Genomic DNA, 23,951 nt, shown 5'->3' with positions numbered 1-23,951 from the left:
AATTTAAGATTCGAGAAATATTTTCAGAAGTTAATTTAGCTAGCAAGTAAGTTCATTTAAGTTAAAAAGGATGTTTTGAGGATTTAATTTAATTACTTGAGGTGATTAAGAAATAAGCTCATTTAAGTTACTTAATTAAGGGATTAATTCACTAAATTAATTAAAGATTAGTGAGGCTTTTAAGGTTATAAATTTACTAGCTAGAAAAAATTTTTCCTTCCATTTATTAGATGAATTTTCGGCCCCTTAGATGATTAAGCATTGATAAGCCAACTCAACACCTTTGACCCTTTCTTTGTATTTAATTAGTAGGATAATTCTTTTATTTTTGGGAGCACCATTTAATTAATGGTCAACCTTATCCTCACCTAGTCTAGATGGTAATTGATCGGTCACCTCACCCCAACATGCACCAACAAATCATTTGATATCAAACTAGAATTCAAAATTCAAAAGGTGAAGACTTGGTCTTGAGTTATCCCATATATCTTGCACCCACTTCCCTCACTCTCCTAACCATCATTCTCCCTCCCCCATGACCGAAATTCAGAGCTTATAGAGTAGAAAAATCGTGACCCTCATAGCCTAGAACAAGAGTGAAAGTCGAGAGCAAGAAAAGAAAAGGAGAGAAGCGCTCCACCTCCTCCGCGCCGAGTCGTCGTATTCTTTTCGTTTTTATTTCAAACGAAAACCAAGGCATGTCTAGATTCTTTCAAACCTCAATCAAGTCCTATTATCAATTATTTTCATTGCATGATCATGATTTCTTTGGCCATAAACCGAAATACACCAAGAAATTTCAGAAAAATATAACATGCAGATTTTCGGTTTCCATGACAAGCTTCACGGGTTCTCTTGTTTTGACGTTTCAGGTGGATGGCTCGACTCCAGGCTCCCAAGGCGGCTCCTAGACATGTAATAGGATGCATTAGGACCATGTTGGTCCATTCATTCAGTCCCCATGCTTGCTGGAAAAACCGAAATCACAGCAAGCTCCCCATAGGTGCAGAGTTGTGTTCGAAAATTCAGTTTTGTTGTCCAAGGGTAAGGATCTGATCATGGCTGCCCTAGGGGCCTATAGCCCTGGTTGGATCACTCCCCTAGCATGTCTAAGACGTGACTAAGTCGCCCTTTTGGTGGCTTGGTCCATGGCTCATCGGTTTTTACATAAAACATCAAGAACAGCCCCCTCCCCTCTCGGCCCCTTCGGTTTTGACAGCACATGTACTTCGAGTTGGTTGGTTTGGTGTGGATCTTGGTTGGCCTATGGTCCTTAGCCACAGTTCATACCATGCCCCTAGATGTCTAGATCATGCCATGGTCAATCAAATGGCCATTGGAACGACACGAGACAGCAATCAAAACAAAACACTACACACGCACGCATGAGGGCCCTCGGTAAGAACTTTCGGGTGGTTGCTGGAATGAGGCGAATTGTGGCTGGCCTAGGGCCCTTAGCCATGGTTCAAATCATTCCTTGGGACGTTTTGGAGAGGCTTTGGTCGGTGGTTCAAACCCCAATGGCCAAAAGTCTCGCAAACGACGCGATGCAAGCAAGGTTGCAGCTGCTGGAAATTTACAGCAAGTTGCTGTGTCGGTTCGGAGGCTCGTTTGAGTTCTTGGTTGGCTTTTAGCCTGTGGCCTTGGACTAGACAGTGCCTCATCAAGTTAGGAAGGTAGTGTTTTTGACTATTTGTGATTCGGATCATTTTTGAGGTCGTACGAGAATTTACGGTGCGATGTGCCAAATTGACTCTCGAAAGAGCGTTTCTTGTTTGGCCTCCATTTCACCTAGATTTCGACCCTCATCATTTTAGGAGCATTAGTTCATAATTTTAAGCGTATTTTAATCATGACTATACGTCGATTCAGTGTTGGTTCGGGTTGGTTCGGAGTCATGATTAAATACGAAGTCGGTAGACGTAATTCTCGCATTTTCAAACGTAAATTGCATGGTTGGTCAAGTTTAAGCTATTGCATATTTTTCATGACAGTTAGGTTGCAGCGAGCCTGGGGACGATCCAATCCAATCCAGTTGGTAAAATTACAGGATTTTTTTTCATTATGCCAGTTAATTAGATTACGTGCATGAAAAATAGAAAATACTTATTTTTGAGATTTATGCGATATGGCTTGTGGTCAATTCATTATTATGGGAGCATTATTTTATACGGTCGCCAGTGACCGATCAGTTCAGTTTGGTACCACCCGGTCGCCAGTAACCGGCCAGATTAGTTCAGTTTTATACTCCCCGGTAGCCAGTTACCGATCAGTTCAGTTCAGTGCAGAGGCCACAGGCATAGACCATAATCTTAACAGAAAATTTTTACCAGTTATTTCAGTTCAGGGCTCCAAGGACCAAACATTTTTACTATGATTTCAGTTCAGTTATGCACGTATTATAATTGCTCAGTACAAGTTATTTTCAGTATGCCTCATGACATGATATTTTATCCCATGCACATTTTACTTCAGTATTTACTCGTTACCTACGATATTTGCATGCTGAGTCTTTAGGCTCACTAGACTTGATTGTTGTAGGTACTGATGAGGCCAGGGCCGAGGGCGGGGACCAGTGAGCTAGCTTGGGTCGGCAGTAGTGGCACCCGAGGACCTCAGTTTCAGCACTTGCCATTTTTTTATGCTCAGACATTTTATCAGCTGTTGAATATTTTTAAATTGTTATTTTCGGCAAACTTTATTTTCTTCAGCTGCTATATTTTTTTAAAACATTGAACTTGATTCATCAGTTGATTTTATGTTTGAGGCACTCCATTTATTATAAAAGAAAAATTTTTAATTTTCGGCAAATTTTCAAGCAAGGATTTTCGGGCCTCGACAGTTGGTATCAGAGCGGTGGTTCTGTATAGGGTTACACTACTACTGACCACGAGAAGCTCACGAAGCCACGCCTTCGGTCTGTAAGTTTTACAGTTCAGCATTTTATTTAAATCATGAATTATTTTGTCAGCATGCTTCCATGAAATAATTTCGACCAGATTTTCAGCATTTCAGTGTTCATTTAAAATAAATTATGGAATTATGCATGTTAGTTACGTATGAGTTATGTTGGAACAGTATGCCCCCTAGACGTCAAGTAGGACGCCCGAGAGGTAGTGGCGAGCACCGTCGCGAGGACGATGACGATCAGAGACAAGAGAGGCAGACACCTCCTCCTCCTCCTCCACCTCCACCACCTCCCCCACCTGACATGAGTGCCCAGATGCTAGCTGGGATGACGCAGTTCTTCGCACAGTTTGCGGGGAACAATGCTGTGGTGACTAGGCCGACAGGGCCAGAGGCTGTTTACGAGCGATTCATGAAAATGCGTCCAAAGGAGTTTTCTGGGACGTCTGACCCCATGATTGCCGAGGGATGGATCAAATCCCTCGAGGTTATCTTCGAGTTCATGGAGCTGGGAGACGCAGACCGAGTCCGTTGTGCCACCTATCTGTTCAGTGGAGATGCCCTCTTATGGTGGGAAGGAGCGTCAGTAGCCCTGACCTTGGCTACACTGTCATGGACACGCTTCACGGAGGTTTTCTACTCCAAATATTTTGCCGAGGAAGTGCGCACCAGGTTGACCACTGAGTTCATGAGCCTGAGACAGGGAGACATGACGGTTACGGAGTTCATCCGTAAGTTCGAGAGGGGCTGTCATTTTGTGCCCCTGATCGCGAATGATGCCAAAGCCAAGTTGATGCATTTCCTGGTGGGTCTACGGCCGATCTTGCGCCGGGATGTTAGGGTGTCTGACCCTGCTACTTATGAGATTGCTGTCTCCAAAGCCCTAGCCGCAGAGCAGGATCTGCGGGATATCGAGAGGGATCGCCAGGGCAAGCGCCCAGTCCAGGTACCACACCGCCCTCCTCCTCATCAGCATCAGCAGCAGAACAAGAGGCCTTTTCATGGACCGCCTAGAAACAGAGGCCAGCAGCAGCAGTAGCAGCAGCGGGGACGCCCAGCCCCGAGGACTTATGAGCACCCAGTCTGTCCCAAGTGCTCACGCCGCCATCCTGGAGCATGTATGTCTGGCTCAGCAAAGTGTTTTAAGTGTGGCAGTCCAGACCACATGTTGCTGCAGTGCCCTCAGAGGAATATGCCTACCCAAGGCAGAGTTTTTTCTCTCCATGCCGCGGAAACCAACCCGGAGACTATGTTGTTGACAGGTACCTTTAAACTTTAAGTTGTTATTTGAAATTCCGTGTTTTGGGAATAAGGATTAAGATTGAACTTAGAACTGTGATAGGATTGCATGCTCTACTCAGTAGTATTTTGGAGATTTAAGTTAGAAGAACTTTGACCATTGCATGTCCATAAGTTTAGTTCTTGTAGCTACTGGATTCAACTTAGAGCTCCGCTCTTTCAGGGAGAATTTTTATATCTGGTTCCGCTACCAAGGCCTTGATAGATTCAGGGGCCACTCACTCGTTTATTTCGGAGGTCTTTGCAAACTTTCTCAAGATCCAGACCATTGGGCTAGATACAGCCTTTTCAGTAGTGTTGCCGTCAGGCGAGGAGATGGCAGCCACCAATGTTATCCAAGATATAGACCTTGAGCTGCACGGTAATCTTGTTTATGCGGATCGGATTGTGCTACCGATGCCGGAATTTGACATTATCCTAGGGATGGACTGGCTATTGAGGAACAGAGTGTTGATAGACTTCCAGCGGAGATCTGTTCTTGTCCGACCGCCTGGAATGGAGCAGTTCTTATTTGAGCCGGACAGGTGCTTTCCTTTACCGCGCATTATTCCTTATGTTCAGGCAAGGAAGCTCATGCATAGAGGGTGTCGGGCATTTCTAGCGACCTTTTTATCTGTCCCCGAGGAACCCAGCCAGTCAGCCTCAGATGTTCCGATTGTCAGAGATTTTTTAGACGTTTTTCCCGAAGACGTCTCTGGTATGCCACCCGAGAGAGAGGTGGAGTTTTCCATTGAGCTTATGCCAGGTACGGCTCCGATATCCAAAGCGTCGTACCGACTAGCACCGACAGAGATGGCAGAGCTTAAGAAGCAGATACAGGAACTTCTGGACAAGGAGTTCATTCGCCCTAGCTTCTCACCTTGGGGCGCGCCAGTCTTGTTTGTTAAGAAGAAGGATGGCTCTATGAGACTTTGTATTGACTATCGGGAGTTGAACAGGGTTACATTGAAGAATAAATACCCATTTCCGAGGATTGAGGATCTGTTTGACCAGTTGCAGGGAGCTTCGATTTTCTCCAAGATTGATCTGCTCTCTGGTTATCACCAGTTGAGGGTGAGAGATGCTGATGTTTCCAAGACTGCTTTTAGGACTCGTTATGGCCACTACGAGTTCCTTGTGATGCCGTTCGGACTGACGAATGTGCCAGCGATCTTCATGGATCTCATGAATCGCGTATTTCAGCCGTACCTCGATCAGTTTGTGATAGTGTTCATAGACGACATTCTCGTCTACTCCAAGAATCGGGAGGATCACAACAGACATCTGACCACAATGTTGCAGACATTGCAGAAGCACAAATTATTCGCAAAGTTCAATAAATGCGAATTCTGGTTAGAGAAGGTGGCGTTCTTAGGCCACATTGTTTCCAGCAGTGGCATTGAGGTAGACCCAGTGAAAGTTGCAGCAGTCAAAGATTGGGTTGTGCCTCAGAATGCTTCAGAGATCCGCAGTTTTCTTGGCTTAGCAGGATATTATCGGAAGTTCATTAAGGGATTCTCTTCGATTGCAGTTCCACTCACAGCACTGACCAAGAAAAATGTGAAATTTGTTTGGAGCGAGGAGTGTCAGAAGAGTTTCGATACTTTGAAGCAAGCTCTACCTCAGCACCAGTTTTGGCCGTGCTGTCAGGGTCTGGTGAGTTTGTTCTGTATACCGATGCTTCGAAGCTCGGTCTTGGCGCAGTATTGATGCAGCATAGGAAGGTGATAGCTTATGCTTCTAGACAGTTGAAGACTCATGAGAAGAACTACCCTACCCATGATCTAGAGTTGGCCGCCGTAGTTTTTGCCTTGAAGATTTGGAGGCATTATCTGTATGGAGAGAAGTGCCAGATCTTTACCGACCACAAGAGCCTCAAGTATTTCTTTACGCAGAAGGAGCTGAACATGCGTCAGAGGCGTTGGTTGGAGCTTGTGAAAGACTACGATTGTGACATTAGCTACCACCCGGGTAAAGCTAATGTAGTTGCGGATGCATTGAGCAGAAAAGTCGCAGTGATGGCTCATTTGACGATTCAGAAACCTCTTCAGACTGAGATGCAGAGGTTTGATCTCGAGACTTATCCTCGAGGTAGAGTTCCTTGTCTATCTACCTTGACCATTCAGTCTTCCCTTATGGACCGTATTCGCAGTGGTCAGTCAGCAGATGAGCAATTGGCACAGTGGAAGAAGAGAGATGAAGCCAAGGGCAGTGTCTTGTATTCAGTCAGTGATGGAATTGTGAGATACCGAGACAGGATATGGGTTCATAGCAGTGATTCTATCCGAGCAGATATCTTATCAGAAGCCCATACGTCGCCGTACTCTATTCATCCAGGGAGTACGAAGATGTACAAGGATTTGCAGCTATTGTATTGGTGGCCTGGTATGAAGAAGGACATCAGACGTTTTGTGTCCGAGTGTCTGACCTGCCAGTTAGTGAAGGCCGAGCATCAAAGACCAGCAGGTTTGCTCAAGCCTCTCCCTATTCCCGAGTGGAAGTGGGAGAATGTTACCATGGACTTTGTGATCGGATTGCCGAGGTCAGCCAGAGGATCGAATGCTATCTGGGTGATTGTAGATCGTCTTACCAAATCAGCGCACTTCTTGCCTGTTAAGACGACTTTCACCATGGTTCAGTATGCAGAGCTGTATATCCGAGAGATAGTCCGATTCCATGGTATTCCAGTTTCGATCGTATCTGACAGAGATCCCAGATTTACTTCCTCGTTTTGGAAGAGTTTGCATTCGACTTTGGGTACGAAGTTGCTGTTTAGCACAGCTTTTCATCCGCAGACAGATGGGCAGTCGGAGCGAGTTATTCAGATTTTGGAGGATCTTCTTCGCGCCTGCGTCATTGATTTCTCAGGGAGTTGGGAGTCGAACTTATCATTGGTTGAGTTCACCTATAACAACAGCTTCCAGTCGTCTATAGGTATGGCTCCGTATGAAGCACTGTATGGCCGCAAGTGCAGATCTCCTGTTCATTGGGATGAAGTAGGAGAGAGAGCAGAGTTGGGTCCAGAGATTGTTCAGCAGGGAGCAGATGTAGTAGTCAGGATCCGTGATAGGATGAGGACTACTCAGAGCCGACAGAAGAGTTATGCCGATCAGCGGAGGAGAGATTTAGAGTTTGCAGTGGGCGATCATGTATTTGTGAAAGTGGCACCTATGAAGGGTGTCATGAGATTTGGGAAGAAAGGGAAGCTCAGTCCGAGATTCATTGGACCGTTTGAGATCCTCGACAGAGTTGGGACGCTAGCTTATCGTGTGGCTCTTCCGCCGAATCTGGCCGGAGTACACAATGTCTTTCACGTCTCCATGCTGAGGAAGTACATGGCGAACCCTTCGCATGTGCTGAACTTTGAGCCGTCGCAACTTACTCCGAACATGTCTTATGAGGAGAGACCAGTGCAGATCCTAGACCGGCAAAAGAAGAAACTTCGGAACAAGTTGGTTAAGCGAGTTAAAGTCAAATGGTTCAACCATTCAGAGGAGGAAGCTACGTGGGAGTCTGAGCCTGAGATGAGAGATCGATACCCCGAGTTATTCGGTGAGTTCTAATTTCGAGGACGAAATTTCTTTTAAGGGGGGAAGGATTGTAGAACCCGTAAATCAGTCTATGTATAAGCCATGCATAATTCTAGATTTTTAAAATTTAATTGACTTCATTGCATGATTATTTTAAAGGCATTTCTTTGAAGTTAATTATTTTATTATTTCATGCAGTAGTTTGATTTTTCAGTTATTTCAGTGAGGCCGGACTGGAGTTGGAGCTTTGAGATAGAATTTAAGATTCGAGAAATATTTTCAGAAGTTAATTTAGCTAGCAAGTAAGTTCATTTAAGTTAAAAAGGATGTTTTGAGGATTTAATTTAATTACTTGAGGTGATTAAGAAATAAGCTCATTTAAGTTACTTAATTAAGGGATTAATTCACTAAATTAATTAAAGATTAGTGAGGCTTTTAAGGGTTATAAATTTACTAGCTAGAAAACATTTTTCCTTCCATTTATTAGATGAATTTTCGGCCCCTTAGATGATTAAGCATTGATATGCCAACTCAACACCTTTGACCCTTTCTTTGTATTTAATTAGTAGGATAATTCTTTTATTTTTGGGAGCACAATTTAATTAATGATCAACCTTCTCCTCACCTAGTCTAGATGGTAATTGATCGGTCACCTCACCCCAACATGCACCAACAAATCATTTGATATCAAACTAGAATTCAAAATTCAAAAGGTGAAGACTTGGTCTTGAGTTATCCCCTATATCTTGCACCCACTTCCCTCACTCTCCTAACCATCATTCTCCCTCCCCCATGACCGAAATTCAGAGCTTATAGAGTAGAAAAATCGTGACCCTCATAGCCTAGAACAAGAGTGAAAGTCGAGAGCAAGAAAAGAAAAGGAGAGAAGCGCTCCACCTCCTCCGCGCCGAGTCGTCGTATTCTTTTCGTTTTTATTTCAAACGAAAACTAAGGCATGTCTAGATTCTTTCACACCTCAATCAAGTCCTATTATCAATTATTTTCATTGCATGATCATGATTTCTTTGGCCATAAACCGAAATACAACAAGAAATTTCAGAAAAATATAACATGCAGATTTTCGGTTTCCATGACAAGCTTCACGGGTTCTCTTGTTTTGACGTTTCAGGTGGATGTCTCGACTCCAGGCTCCCAAGGCGGCTCCTATACATGTAATAGGATGCATTAGGACCATGTTGGTCCATTCATTCAGTCCCCATCCTTGCTGGAAAAAACCGAAATCACAGCAAGCTCCCCATAGGTGCAGAGTTGTGTTCGAAAATTCAGTTTTGTTGTCCAAGGGTAAGGATCTGATCATGGCTGCCCTAGGGGCCTATAGCCCTGGTTGGATCACTCCCCTAGCATGTCTAAGACGTGACTAAGTCGCCCTTTTGGTGGCTTGGTCCATGGCTCATCGGTTTTTACATAAAACATCAAGAACAGCCCCCTCCCCTCTCGGCCCCTTCGGTTTTGACAGCACATGTACTTCGAGTTGGTTGGTTTGGTGTGGATCTTGGTTGGCCTATGGTCCTTAGCCACGGTTCATACCATGCCCCTAGATGTCTAGATCGTGCCATGGTCAATCAAATGGCCACTGGAACGACATGAGACAGCAATCAAAACAAAACACTACACACGCACGCATGAGGGCCCTCGGTAAGAACTTTCGGGTGGTTGCTGGAATGAGGCGAATTGTGGCTGGCCTAGGGCCCTTAGCCATGGTTCAAATCATTCCTTGGGACGTTGTGGAGAGGCTTTGGTTGGTGGTTCAAGCCCCAATGGCCAAAAGTCTCGCAAACGACGCGATGCAAGCAAGGTTGCAGCTGCTGGAAATTTACTCGGTTGTTTCACATTCACCAATGTGCGTATCTCCGAATTCAATCCCTTGGATAAACTGATCAGATACAGTTGTATCATTTCTAGCCACTTGAGGGGCAAAATGTATCAAGGTGAAAAACTGGGCCAAATACTCATCAACATTCAACTGACCCTGTCTCAGATTTGTAAACTCTGCACTTTTATCATGTCGGTATAATAGAGGTACAAATCTTTGATAGAATTCAACTTTAAAAATTTTCCACGTAATCATTGAGCCACGCTGTGCTATGGCTTCCCTGGTTACCAGCCACCAACTCCTAGCGACTTCCCGTAGTTGATTTCCAACCAGTTTAACTCTGCAATCATCTGTGAAACCCAGAAATTCAAATAACATTTCTATATCCTCCATCCAATTCTCACAATCGCCTGGCGCCTCAATACCCCTCAGAATCGACGGTTGAAATGACTGAAATCTCATCAACTGTGTTTCCATCAGAGTTTCTGATACATCCATCAGATCAGTCGAAGTACTACCTCGTTCTGGAACTCTTCTAGGAGGAATATCTGATAATCACAGATGGTAGTAGTAACAGGAGACAATTCCGTCTCAATCCCAATCCTGATCAGCTTACCTCTGATCAAAAATTGGTTCTGATCCAGTTTCAAATAATACATATTACCAAATCAACTCAGATATTCAGGTAACATGTAGCTTAATATACAGTAAAAACATACTGAAATCTTAGCATATACAGTGTAATTTCAACATTATATTCAATCATATGCTATGTAACTTCAAGCAACAACACATAACATCATGCTAGCACACACAATATAATTCCACATTATAATCAATCATATGCTAGCAATCACATGCAAGGAAAGAAAACTCAATCTACCCCGCTCATTCTCTTCTATCTCAGTCTAAAGGATCTATCGCTCTGATACCACCTGTTGTGGGACCCGGACGCTAATCAGTTTTTAATCGTCATCAGGATCAATTTACTAATCAAGTAATTAGGGTCATAATTTTTTTTTTTAAATAATGCGGAATGTAGTGAAATCAAACTAATATACAACTCAGTATAAAATAAAGTACAAGTCCTGTACCGTCTACAAATCAGTAAAAACTAAGGTTCAACATCTAATTATCAAGTGCCAAAACCCTATATACATCAAAGTCCGAAGTCTCCACTCTATCACGATCTCTCCTCATCTCCTGGACCCTGATCCTGTCCCACCTGTTGTCATGTACACATACAAACAAGACAACAGCCGGATAATTCCGGTGAGAATATAATTCCAGTATAAATCAACGAAACATGCAATCATATAAAAAAATATAAAGCATGTAACAGATAACAGCATTATGTATCAAAATCTGAAACATAATCAATATCAGACTGTCGACAATACTCGTAACTCTACAATTCAGACTAGACTCAATCCTAGTCTAGGGATCCCGGTTTCCAGAAGTTGGCATTCCTATATCGACCAACAGTAATAGAAAAGACTCCAGTTCTATCCACGTCGATAAGGTATCGATCACCAGAAATAGAAAAAGGTCTGATTCTATCCACACCGATATGGTATCGATCACCAGTAATAGAAGGAACTCTAATTCTATTCACACCGATATAATATCGATAACCAGTAATAGAAGAAGCTCCAATTCTATCCACACCGATACGACATCGATCAACAGTAATAGAAGAAACCCAAATTCTATCCACATCGATAGCCAATCATCCGGTGACAGACTTTGGCACTATCGCCAATACACTATCTTGTGACATCGTGCAATGTGCCCGTGACGATCCCATCACTATCAGGCACTTCTGTCACAAGATTACTCGTCTAATACCTGCTGTCTATAAATCAAGAGAACAAGTATATCAATCAAATCAATACAATAACGTAAAGTATGTGATTTAGGGAAACTCGAGCCAAACCTCACTCGAGTTGTGCAATCCCAACTCAACATTAATTTATACATTTATTTTCTCAGTCCGACGAAGACGAAGTATCGAAGTCAACTCTGTCCATACCCAATCTGATAATGACAATCGAATAGATACATTCTCAGTATATAACTCAGTTCAAAACCTGTTCTGATTAATACTCAAATCAAAACATAATCTGATCAATGCTAATCGATATATGATTCCACAATACCATCTCAACCAATACCGAGTCTGATCAATATCAATTTACGGATGTTTCGACGGCATAACAATACAGTCTCGATAACCCCGTCAATTCCAATACCACAGATATAATACCAGAACTCATAATTAATATTGGTAGAAATCATAATCTCAATGATGATATAAATCTGATATCGATTCTCAATCAAATCGACTCCAAAATTCATAACAATTCCATAATCAGTCCGTTTCTTAATCTGACTTCGATTCTATGATGTCTAACATGTCAAGAACATCATATATGAATTCCATTCAATTCTGGCAATATCATAATTTCAAGACATATCAAAACGTAACAAAACTTACGTCCTAGTTGTAGCCTGCGTTGATATGAACACAGTACCGAAGTCAGATTCAAAATCAGACGGACGGATTTTACACAATCGCGATCCTAAGATTCAAGGACAATTTTTCCCCAAAGTTTCCCCTTCGATTTCTCGTTTTCTGATGTTTACGTATTTGCTTATATATATATATATACGTAACATGCATCAAGGCAAATGGCGAACTCTACGCGCAACACGTCTCGCGCATATGCGCGACCCTTCTCGGCGCATATGGGCGAGACAATATGTCTCGGCGCGTGTCTTCCCAGCCGCTCGCGCATATGCGCGCCTCGATTCCGCGCATATGCGCGAGACTCTCTGGACTCGACCTGTGCAGCTTGCGCATATGCGCGCCCTCATGTCGCGCATATGCGCGAGGTCTTCTGTCCATTTGGCGCATGGGCGCGCATCACGTCGCGCACGTGCGCGAGAGGCACTGTCCTCGCACATAAATTATCACACGTTACTTCAAATCGTGTCTCGGTTAATCCTTTCATAATCATATCAAATTATAAATCCATAATTACAGATTACTAGGATTAAATTTCCGGGCATTACAAATTGGGCCTATAAAAATGAGACAAACACGTGTTTAACAAACTATCCTACACTTATCACTTACACCAAACATATCTTAGCATAAAAAATAATATTTTTTTCATGTATGACCCAAATAAGAGATCTTTCTCACAAAATACGACCCGTGAGACTGTATCACACAAGTTTTTGTTTACGACAAAAAGGGTTTCTCTAAAAGTTTATGCTTAAATAGTCTGGTTTTATACTACTAAATTGTAGCCACCTTATACGACATTTGCAAGACATTATACTTGAATTATCATATTTTATACCAATAATACCAAAATCACGGAATAAGTTTATTTTCAACTCTTACTCATCATATGTGCATATTAGTTAGTAATAAGACAAAGGGAGTTTTCCTAAAAATTATGCTCCAATAGTCATGCCTTATACTCAATTGTAACTAACCATATTATATGACATTTGCAGGACATTATGCTTGAATTATCATATTTTGTGCTAATAAAATTGTTGACATGATCTTCTGTTTGATAGACTAAAATCATGATAATAAGTTGATTTCTCAAACTCTTACTCATTAATTTTATAATCTTTTCCAACGAAACTCAAATCCATATTTAATAAATAAGAGTTAGCAAGAAAAATTCTTACAATATTTTTTTATCTACCGAACACGAGGCACTACAAATACATTTATTGACACAAAATATGAAAATTCGAGCATAATGTAGTATGATTTCAATATAATTCATCTAAATTTTATAATAATTTTTATCTACCGAATACATGACATTAGTCACTTATGACAATTTGGGCATAATGTAACGTGATTGTGGTATATTTCGTCTAAAATGCAGTACTTAATCTGGAAATTTAGCATATATTACGAGAAAATGGTCATAAAAATATGATAATCTGGAAAGTGCGTACCATTTTTTTTTTTAACTCTACTCCATATTTATCTTTTATAATATAATTTTTAATAATGATACCCTTATTTAGAATAATAGATTGGTATAAAAGTTATTATTCAATTCATGTGTATCATTTGAGGACCAGGTGAATTGAGTTTGAGAGTCGTGGACAATTACATCGGATCGGGCTGCTTTCTGCTCTATTATTACAATCCACATTCCACCTAAAATTCTAGGAATTCGTTGAGAGTTAGAATATATTCGTAAACCAGGTCCATCGAGCCGTTTTAAATTTAAAAAATTTCTATAAAGTCTTTTCTTATTCCTTCAATGTCGCAGGGTTAAAACCAAAAAATATTTGTTTTTTCCTTGATGTTTTCTGAAGGATCTTGGATGAAGAGTACTATCCGGACTCTGGTATGTCTGCACACTTAAAATAAAAGAGATCATTAGTAGGGCGAAGGAGACGCGTCCACTCCGACGCTTAAGTCAATTAAGTGATTTTATATCAGGAGAATGTATAGAGAGTATGCTTGTTTATCAAAAACGTATAAATGAATTAATTTCAAACAAACCCGATATTTAGAGGAGAGAAGTTAATGATCACTTTGATTTTATTGTCCAGCTGTTACTCATGGCGAGATGGTCGCTCATACTTTTGTTCAATGATACTGCCAATTCTGACAACCCATATCTACTGCAGTCTAGACACATCACCCACGTGTGCTAAAAGACCTCCCAATGATGATCAATACAGGGCGCCCCATACCTGTTAGCTCCTACAATCCGGGCTGATCTTTGCGATGTTGGGCTCTGCTCAACCTTCATGGCCTCCGCCATTTCGGTACAACAATGCTCAATTCATCTTTTTTCACACTAACTTTCCGATGAAATTTTGACAAGATCCTATTATACATTAGTACAGCCAGAAATGTTATGAAGGAGTACACAAAAATGCAAATGGCAGTTTGAAATAAATGCCAAATTTGCATAATCCACAACATAACAACAACAAATAAATGTGACGCACCACAAATAAGAAATTCCGCTGCTGGATCGAGTACATCTTCTTGTAGATGAATCATCGCAAAATATTTGTTCTAAACTTCTCCTTTTCCCGTGTGCTAGAAAACATTTTAGTTCAAGGTACAAATACATCAGCATAGTTGTTTTACATGTAAATCGGTTGTGGCCTACACAGACTACACTTCCACACACGTGTTTTGACTTGAGACTATATAATTTGAGTTCTTCTTCGAACATCAGGCACATTGTCTACTGTTAAGATTAAGACTTGGACCGAATTCAACTCCAAAAGCTAGCTCTAGAGATGATCAGATTGGACTCATACATGTCATATGTGGGGGATCGAACTCAGGATTCACTTCACAATACAACTCTATCTCAATGTTCTTCATTCTCTTATATCATGGGAAAAATGTTTTCAAATTTCACTCAATGTAATTTAAAACCATAAGAAATAAAAATGTGTCGAGTTTAGTGATTCGAATCCTCGTACGCAAGAAAGACAAATATGATTAATTGGAATCGTGCTCTCAATTCAATAACGATTAAGGATCCGTGTTGTGATGTCTCGATTTATTGAATCAAGTAATGCGCAATTTGCATCCCTAAAATACGTGGTTTAGTAATAAACAATCAAAAATAAACAATCGACACTCAAACGAACTTTCAAAGAACTTGTCTTTGTCAACCCGCGTAAGAACAATCGAAAAACGTCAGAAAGTGTTAAACATTGATAAGTTAGATTTGAGAAACACACAAAGGTATATATAAAGCCAAGCTTTAAATTTGAGAGAAAAACTCCCAAAATATTATTAAAACTCAATATCTATCATTTACTTCGTGTATACAATGTATTTATATAATAAAATATAACAAAATCGCAATCTAGGGTTTCTATACAAAAGTCTGCTTTGAGGCATCGAGGCGCTGACGTTTCGGTAGACTCAACGCCTAGGCACCTGTTTGTAGCGCCTAGGTGCTACTATTTCGACATATTCAACATTGCGGCGCTAGTTAGTAGCGCCTAGGCACTAAGTGCTCCTTTTTAACGCTACAATGGTTTTTCCTTGGCGATGTGACGCTAGTCCATCAACATTGCACACTTGAATAACATTCATATGGCCTCCAAACACACTCTCATGCATCACGAATCCCTCGAGGCTTGAGACCTTGTTTGCAAGCTCTTCTCGATCACTTATGAGTCTATGCAATGTTTCCTTGACTCTCTTTCAAACCATTAGCACGCCAAGCCCGATCAGATTCATATCATAGTCCCTTTATTAAAAAAGATTTGTCCACAAATCTTGGCTAGCTACACAAAAATGAAGCAAGTTAATAATAAAAAGCATTATATTATCAACATGTTTACCTTTAAACTCAAGTTTGTAGGCGCTATCATCTGCTCGCTCCATCAGCACTGGAAATCCCAACCTCACGGTTGCTTTTTCTATGTATTCATATATTGCTCCAGACGATAAATAACATATTGTAAAATCCAAGATTTCGATTTTTTTATGATGATAGTATTTGTAATTTTAGAATGGATAATTCTATCGTGTGCAACATTTTGAACTCAAGAATTTAAGATAAAATCATGTATATTTTCGAAATTTGAGCAGATAAAGACCTAAGATTTGAGATGATATTGAGATACCGAGATAAAAATCAAGCCAAGGATAATACAACCCCTAGAATTCAAATTCAATGGTGTATTTAATGGATAATTTCGAAATTTGATAGAGATGAAAGATTTAGATATCACCCAAGATCATGGATAGATCACGATTCTAGATGAAGATTTGATTCAAGTTTAAACGCGCGGATAATACACGATCGGATATCAGCCAACCCCTATAAATAGGAGGGCCTAGTATCTCGAAAATCACACCTCTCATTCACTCCATATTTTTGAGTCTCCCTCTCTAGTATTTTCGAGTTTTTGCTTTCGAAGTTCTGCCGGGTTTCGAAGAGCTGCTGCAGTCCAGATCCGGGGAAGGAAATTCAAAATTTCCAGTGCAAGAAACCCTAGCCTTTCACGTTTTTCTTCATCAAGATCTAAGGTAAGTGGGCTTGTTTTAAATGTGTAAGTTTCGGTTATGCATTTCGTGTGTTTTAAAATTCGGTCGAGTGCAAATTCTTCTTCTACCCTTCTGGTTAAGATTTTCGATATGAGTTTGTTTGACACTATGAGGATTCAACCCGATATGGGTAGGAATTCCAACCATGATATGACCCTCATACGGTGAGGATATAACCGATTCGGCCTCGCCCCCTTAGAGGAGTAAAAATTAGGGACTGATATCAGTAAACCATTGAAAGTTGAGGAATCTCGGTGTCTGGAAAATGTTATGCATGTAATGTAATGTTGTACAAGTTATTCAAATTTGCATGTTGTTATTTGTTGTGCTCGAACGACCCCCACTTGCTGAGTATTTCCCAAAATACTCACCCCTCACTCTCCCCTCCCCAGATAAATCCGAAGAACAGGTTGAAGAAGAGAAATCTGAACAATTCTAGGGCTGGTGATTTTCGAAAGTTTAGTAGTCATGATATTTCGAAATTGTTATCTAGTTATTTTCCTTTTAAAACTCTTCCGCATTTAATTCTTTTCAGTTGTAAAGACATTGGTATTTTTTTGAGATTTATGAAATAAACTGGTTTTCGGTTTATACTGTGCTACGAGGCTGGTTGTTTTCGATTGTATGATTGATAAACAATGTCGATGTCGACTAACCCCGGTCGCGGGGCGTGACATTTAAGTGGTATCAAAGCCGCCAGGTTCATAATCCGAGTGGGAAAAATCGATTTTCGAAAAAAAAAATCGACGAAAAAAAAATTTTCGGTGGAATTTTTACTCGAGGCCGACGCTATCCCCTCCGAAACGGCCCAACGAGCAATTTCACGACTTTGTCGTGAGGTAGGGGTCGAAATCGCGAAATTTCTTCGTTTAGGCCTCCGAAATCCCGTTTTTGCCGTTTTAAGAAAGTTTCGTAACCCCTATAACTTTTTGTAGGAAACTCCGAATTCGATTCCGTCAACTGTTCTGGAATCCTCTCGACATATGCTTCGAATCCATATGTCTATCTCAAAACTTTCTATTTTTGGAAATTTTCGAAAATTTTAATTATTTTTATATAATTGACTCTATATTACCCTGATATTTTATTCTGTCCTATTTATGATATTCTGAGCATTTCTTTTTTATTGTTTCCAGGAAATGGCTCGTATGCGTGTCACTGCTCGTAAGAATGTAGCCCCGATTACTCACAGGGAGACGATTCCGTTAGACTATCACCAACCTCGCACGCACGCTCAGGCGGTTATACGTTTAAACGAATTGGCTCTAGGACACCAGGATAAGACTATCAGAAGGCTGAGAGCTAGTAGTTTCGAGAGCAGGCAACAAGTGGAGAACTTAACTACCAAGCTGATGACAGCAGAGAAGAGGAATGATGAGATCTTCCAAAAGTTCGAGCTCACTAAGGGTCATAATTTCGAGCTTCGAGACTCTTTAGAGATAGCGGTGGGTCAAGCCAAGCGGGCAAAGGAAAAAGTAGATCGACGTACCATGGAGTTGTCTGAAGCACGTCAAACACGACTGAAGGATAAAAAGAAAATTGAAGAATCATGGAATATGATTATGCAGTTGTCCGAGAGTAATCAAAGGCTGTCCAAGGAGGTGGACAAAGGGAAAGTGAAGAAGAAGGAGCTCATCGAGAAGAATAAGACAAACTGTGTGCATGCAAGAAACGAGTTAAATGATGCTGTAGGAAGAATTTTAGCCCACATTGAAGAGATTGCTGAGTTGAAATTAGAGAATCAAAATCTCCAGTTGCAGCTTGCAGACTTGATAGACCCGGAGGTGCCGGAGGAGGATCCCGAGGAGGAAGAAGCCCCACCCGATGTGGCCATGGGAAATGGAGAGATAGTAGAGTAGGGCGTTTTAGTGGACCATTTTTAGCAGTTTATTTTTCTTGTTGCTACGTTTTCTTTTCAAAAATTCAGTACATTATTTATTTCTCTTAGATTGGTCATGTTCATTTCTTTTGAGAAATCAATAAATATTTTATTTGTTCCATTGATTTCAATTAATTTCAACACAATCTATTACATGAACTCTGCTTGTACTACAAATTATTAGAAATTGCAATTGTAGGAAATGGCCGGCAGACCCCCGAGACAGAATCGCAACCCGCGTTACGCGAATACCGACCGCGAAGGCAGACAGGAGAATGTACAAGAGAATGGACCGCCGCCTGCAGTCAACCTAAGCCGAGCTGATCTCATGGCCATAGCAACTATAGTGGCGACAACAATACAAGGGTTGGGAAACCCGAACGCCAATCAACCTCCACCACCACCACCACCTAATGGAATCAAATTTCATTATGAGTCCCTCCGCAAGAACAGGTGTCCGATATTCAGAGCGGACGCTGATCCCGAAGTTGGCCAGAGTTGGCTAAAGAGTGTTGAGACTCAGTTGAGGTTATTGGAAGTTCCCGAGGCACTCAAACTTCCGAGAAACATTTCTGAAACAATACTATCCGGTGGAAGTCAGATTTCAAAAGTTAAGTGAGTTTGAAAACCTCACTCAAGCTCCAGATATGTCAGTAGTGGAGTACACATCTCAGTTTAATGCCCTTGGGTCGTATGCTCCGGTAATCATGGCGGACGAAGTTTTGAAGCTGCACCGTTTCAAGAAGGGATTGAACAGCCGAATCCAGTCGGCCTTAGCAGTTTATCAGCCCGCCAATTTTGCAGATCTTATGGGCGCAGCTATCCGAGCTGAAACCGATATCCGCCGAAGAGATGGAGAGAATAAGAACAAGCGTCCGCATATCAGTCAGTCTTCTCAGAATGGTCAGAAGTTCAGGGAACCCAATCAATCATGAGGACCTTCTTCAGGGCAACCCTCAGTAGCCACTGACTACCAAGGACCCAAACCGTGCCCAAAATGCGGTTTCAGACACCTCGGAGAATGCCGAAGGGCCAGCGGCGTATGCTATGGATGTGGGAAATCAGGGCACAGAATTTCAGAGTGCCCTACCGTTGCCAACCAACCAGCAGGGCCCAACAAAGGAACTGGGTCAAATGTGGGAGCTAACCCCAACAAACCAAAGAAGAATAAGCCTAATGCCAGGGTGTTTGCCATGACGCAAGAGGAGGCAGACGACGCAAGCAACGTCGTGTCAGGTACCATATTTATTCAGCAAGTGTCTGCTTATGTGTTATTTGATTGTGGTGCTACGCCTTCTTTTATGTCTAAGAGATTTTCTAAGAAGTTAGGATGTAAGCTCGAGAAACTAAATGAGCCCTTTCGAATAGCCACACCTACAAATAGGGCCACTGAAACCCACGAAATTTACAGAGATTGTAAAATCAGTATCGATAATCAGACTTTTAGCGCCGACTTGATATAGTTGATTATGGTCGATTTCGACATCATCTTAGGAATGAATTGGTTAGCAAGAAACAATGCAATAGTAGATTGCAAGGGAAAGGGGGTCAAACTCCGAACCCCAGGTCAAGAAGAAGTCGTGTTTCACGGTAAATACAAGGAACGAAAAGCACTCCTTTCCGCTTCCCAAACATGGAAGGCCATGAAATCCGAAGAAGACCTCTACCTAGCAATGATCAGTGAAGTGCAAGGAGAAGTCGAACTGAGGATAAAAGATATCCCAATAGTACGAGAGTTCCCGGATGTTTTTCCAGAAGAACTCCCAGGGACAATCCCGGACCGCGAAGTTGAGTTCGAAATTAATCTAGTTCCTGGTGCAGCACCGATTTCTAAAGCACCTTACAGGATGGCGCCAGCTGAACTCAAGGAGTTAAAAGAGCAACTCCAGGAATTTCTGGACAAAATCACTATCAAGAACATGTACCCTCTCCCGATGATAGACGACCTATTTGATCAGCTTAAGGGAGCTGCGGTCTTTTCTAAACTGGATCTGAGGACTGGATACCACCAACTGAAGGTCGGGCTGAAAATATCCCCAAAACAGCTTTTCGGACAAGATATGGGCATTATGAGTTCACAGTGATGCCTTTTGGGCTGACCAATGCGCCTGCAGCCTTCATGGACCTAATGAACAGAGTGTTCAAACCATTTCTGGACCGATTCATAGTGGTGTTTATTGACGACATCCTCGTCTATTCGTCCAACAAGAAAGAGCATGAAGAACACCTCCGCCTTGCACTACAGACTCTGAGAGAGAAGGAGCTCTATGCTAAGTTTAAGAAATATGAGTTCTGACTAAAGAGTATCCTATTTAGGACATGTGATCTCTGAAGCAGGAGTATCAGTGGACCCCAAGAAAGTTGAGGCAATTACAGAATGGCCAAACGCTAAAAACGTCACAGACAACAGGAGCTTTCTTGGATTGGCAGGTTATTACAGGAAGTTCGTCGAAGGTTTTTCTTCAATTGCCATACCACTGACTAAACTCACTCAAAAGAATTCCAAGTTCGTCTGGGACGAAGGTTGCGAGAAAATTTTTCATACATTAAAAGAAAAGCTCGCATCCATGCCAGTACTAATCTTACCCACTGAAGATAAGGAATTCACCATCTATAGTGACGCTTCTAAGGAAGGTCTGGTATGCGTACTCATGCAAGAGGGAAGAGTGATCGCCCACGCATCAAGGCAGTTGAAACCACACGAGCAGAACTACTCTACGCATGATCTGGAGTTAGCAGCATTCGTCTTTGCTTTGAAAATTTGGAGGCACTATCTCTATGGCGCCAAGTGTGAAATTTTCACAGATCACCAGAGCCTCAAGTACTTGTTCACCCAAAAAGAACTAAACATGAGAAAGGCGGTGGATCGAACTACAGAAGGATTACGACTTGACTATAAATTACCATCCAGGTAAAGCGAATAAGGTGGCCGATGTTCTAAGTCGTAAAAATGGAGGCAAGATCACTCTAGCTTCAGTCTCCGCTCGACCATGTCTGCAAGAGACCGTCAAGTTAAATCAGGACCGAGACCTTGAGCTAAAGAAACTTAAGGAGCAATTCGAAAGCGGGAAGTCTCAAGATCTACAAATTGATGACAAGGGAGTCCTATGGATGAAAGGACGACTGTGGGTACCAGACAGCGATAACCTTCGCCAAGAAATACTATCAGAAGCACACAAGTCCAAATTTTCAGTCCACCCAGGGAGTACAAAAATGTACCGAGACCTTAAGGAAAATTTTGGTGGAACGGAATGAAAAGAGACGTGCCAGAATTTGTCTCTAAATACCAATTTTGTCAGCAGTTCAAAGCAGAGCACCAGCAACCTGGAGGATTGTTGCGACCTTTGGAGATACCTGAATGGAAATGAGAGCATATCTCCATGAACTTTGTGGTAGGGTTGCCGAAGTCGAGACAAGGTCAGGACGGAATATGGGTAATTGTAGATAGACTTACAAAATCTGCACACTTCCTACCCGTTCATATGAACTACAATCTGGACAAGTTGGCTACACTGTACATGGACAATATTGTACGACTTCATGGAGTACCAGTGAGCATCCTGTCCGACAGAGACCCGAGGTTCGTCTCACGTTTTTGGAAGAGCTTCCAAGGGGGCCATGGGAACGAAATTTACTCTTAGCACGACCTATCACCCTCAAACCGATGGCCAAACCGAGAGAACAATTCAAACCCTGGAAGACATGCTGCGGGCATGCGCCCTAGAATTCAGTAGCAATTGGAGCAATCATCTAACATTGATCGAGTTTGCTTATAATAACAGCTATCACAGCAGTATTGGGATGGCTCCATATGAAGCTCTTTATGGAAGAAAATGTCGGTCACCCTTATATTGGGATGAAGTGGGAGAAAAGGTAGTAGTAGGACCTGAACTCGTACAGACAACAGTAGACAAGGTTACAGTCGCCCGAGAGAAACTCAAGGCAGCTCAAGACCGACAAAAGAGTTGGGCAGACCTGAAAAGAAGGCCAGTAGAATTCAACATTGGCGAGAAGGCCTACGTAAAAGTCTCGCCCATGAAAGGAGTTGTTCGGTTCAGTAGAGCTGGGAAGCTAAACCCCCGTTATGTGGGACTGTAACGTACCGTACTTTTACTATTCAAAAATTTGCGGAAAAATTTAAAATTTTCTTAAATAAATCATGAACACCCAGAGTTTGATAAAGTAAACTGTACGTCTCCAAATCTGTTGCAACAAAAGATCTAAGAATTTAAGTTTGACAAAAGTATTTGAACATTTTCATAAAACTAAACCTTGGCGGTCCTCGGGTATAGCCTCCTACTCAGTCCAAGCCTGCCCCTTGGTCACCACCTCCCGTCTCCTCATGATCATCCACACCTGCATCGATCAAGTCTAGTGAGTCTAAAGACTCAACACGTATAAACTGGGAGTAACGAATAATACGTAATAAAACCACATGAAACTTTAAAATCGAATATACATACTTGAAACCTGAACTTACACTTCAACTTGAACTTACGTACATAACTTAGATGTGCCATAACGTGAAAACTTTCATAAACATGCTTGCATACTTGTACATACATAAACATACATGAACTTCATTATTTTGCGTAGAGGCATGTTTCAACGCAAGTGACTCATAATATAAATCGCCTAATCAGACTAAATCACAGTACTAGGCCGACAAGGACGAATCCACTGCCACATACATGAGATCCCCGTTCATGCTTTAACGGGTGGATTGGTTCCCGTTCATGATTTAACGCTTTTCAATCCTGATCTAAACCCGTTCATGCTTTAACGGGGTGGGTTGGTCCCTGTTCATGATTTAACGCTTTTCAACCCCATACATACATTGGTCACAAGACATTTAGCATATCTCAAAATCTTGAAAAAATATTTTCTTGCATGTCGACATACTTACTTGGCGTTGAGGGATTCGTTGGATTTCATTTGGGGTCGCTGCTGCACATACTAACATGAATTTAAATGCTTAACTTGCATAGCTTCGACGTAGGCGCACGTGCTCACCCCTGAATTCAACAAATAACTTAAGACGTTCTAGAACACTCGGGACTTGTCCTCTTTTTAAATTATCGTACTAACCCAAGACATGAAACTCCCAAAACACAATTAGAATTTCCCAGGATATATGAAGTACACGGACCCCGTGCCTGGGTTCGTGTATGGGTGCGTGTAGGTTCGCAAAAGAAATGCTCGAAAAGAAATAAGGACACGGACCACGTGCTAGGGTCCGTCTAGGGGTCCGTGTAGGCTCGCAAATTTGACACTTTCAAGGAAAATGAAGGCACGGACCCCGTGTCTGGGTCCGTCTAGACTCGGTTCACTGACACTAAGGAGGAATCAAGGACACGGACCCCGTGCCAGGGTCCATCGAGGGGTCCGTATAGACTCGGTAGAAGTAAACCAATGGAAAGTCGTGTACTCAAAACTTATTTCTCC

At 41.8% G+C, this 23,951-nt stretch overlaps 2 protein-coding genes across 2 annotated transcripts; both read left to right on the top strand.

The window, feature by feature from the left end:
• Positions 1-19,213: 19,213 nt before the first annotated feature.
• On the top strand, positions 19,214-19,969 carry LOC142544275 (uncharacterized). Its single transcript, XM_075651335.1, has 2 exons — positions 19,214-19,416; positions 19,516-19,969. The coding sequence occupies exons 1-2, from the start codon at positions 19,214-19,216 to the stop codon at positions 19,967-19,969; spliced, it is 657 nt and encodes a 218-aa protein (XP_075507450.1).
• A 33-nt stretch (positions 19,970-20,002) lies between these two features.
• LOC142544274 (uncharacterized) lies at positions 20,003-21,761 on the top strand. The gene is made up of 3 exons (XM_075651334.1): positions 20,003-20,579; positions 20,844-21,140; positions 21,418-21,761. The coding sequence occupies exons 1-3, from the start codon at positions 20,003-20,005 to the stop codon at positions 21,759-21,761; spliced, it is 1,218 nt and encodes a 405-aa protein (XP_075507449.1).
• The last annotated feature ends 2,190 nt before the right edge of the window (positions 21,762-23,951 follow it).

Source organism: Primulina tabacum, chromosome 5, assembly GCF_025594145.1.
Source record: "Primulina tabacum isolate GXHZ01 chromosome 5, ASM2559414v2, whole genome shotgun sequence".
NCBI classification, from domain to species: domain Eukaryota; kingdom Viridiplantae; phylum Streptophyta; class Magnoliopsida; order Lamiales; family Gesneriaceae; genus Primulina; species Primulina tabacum.
The sequence above is the reverse complement of the archived record's forward strand: the minus strand, read 5'-3'. Positions and strand labels throughout refer to the sequence as shown.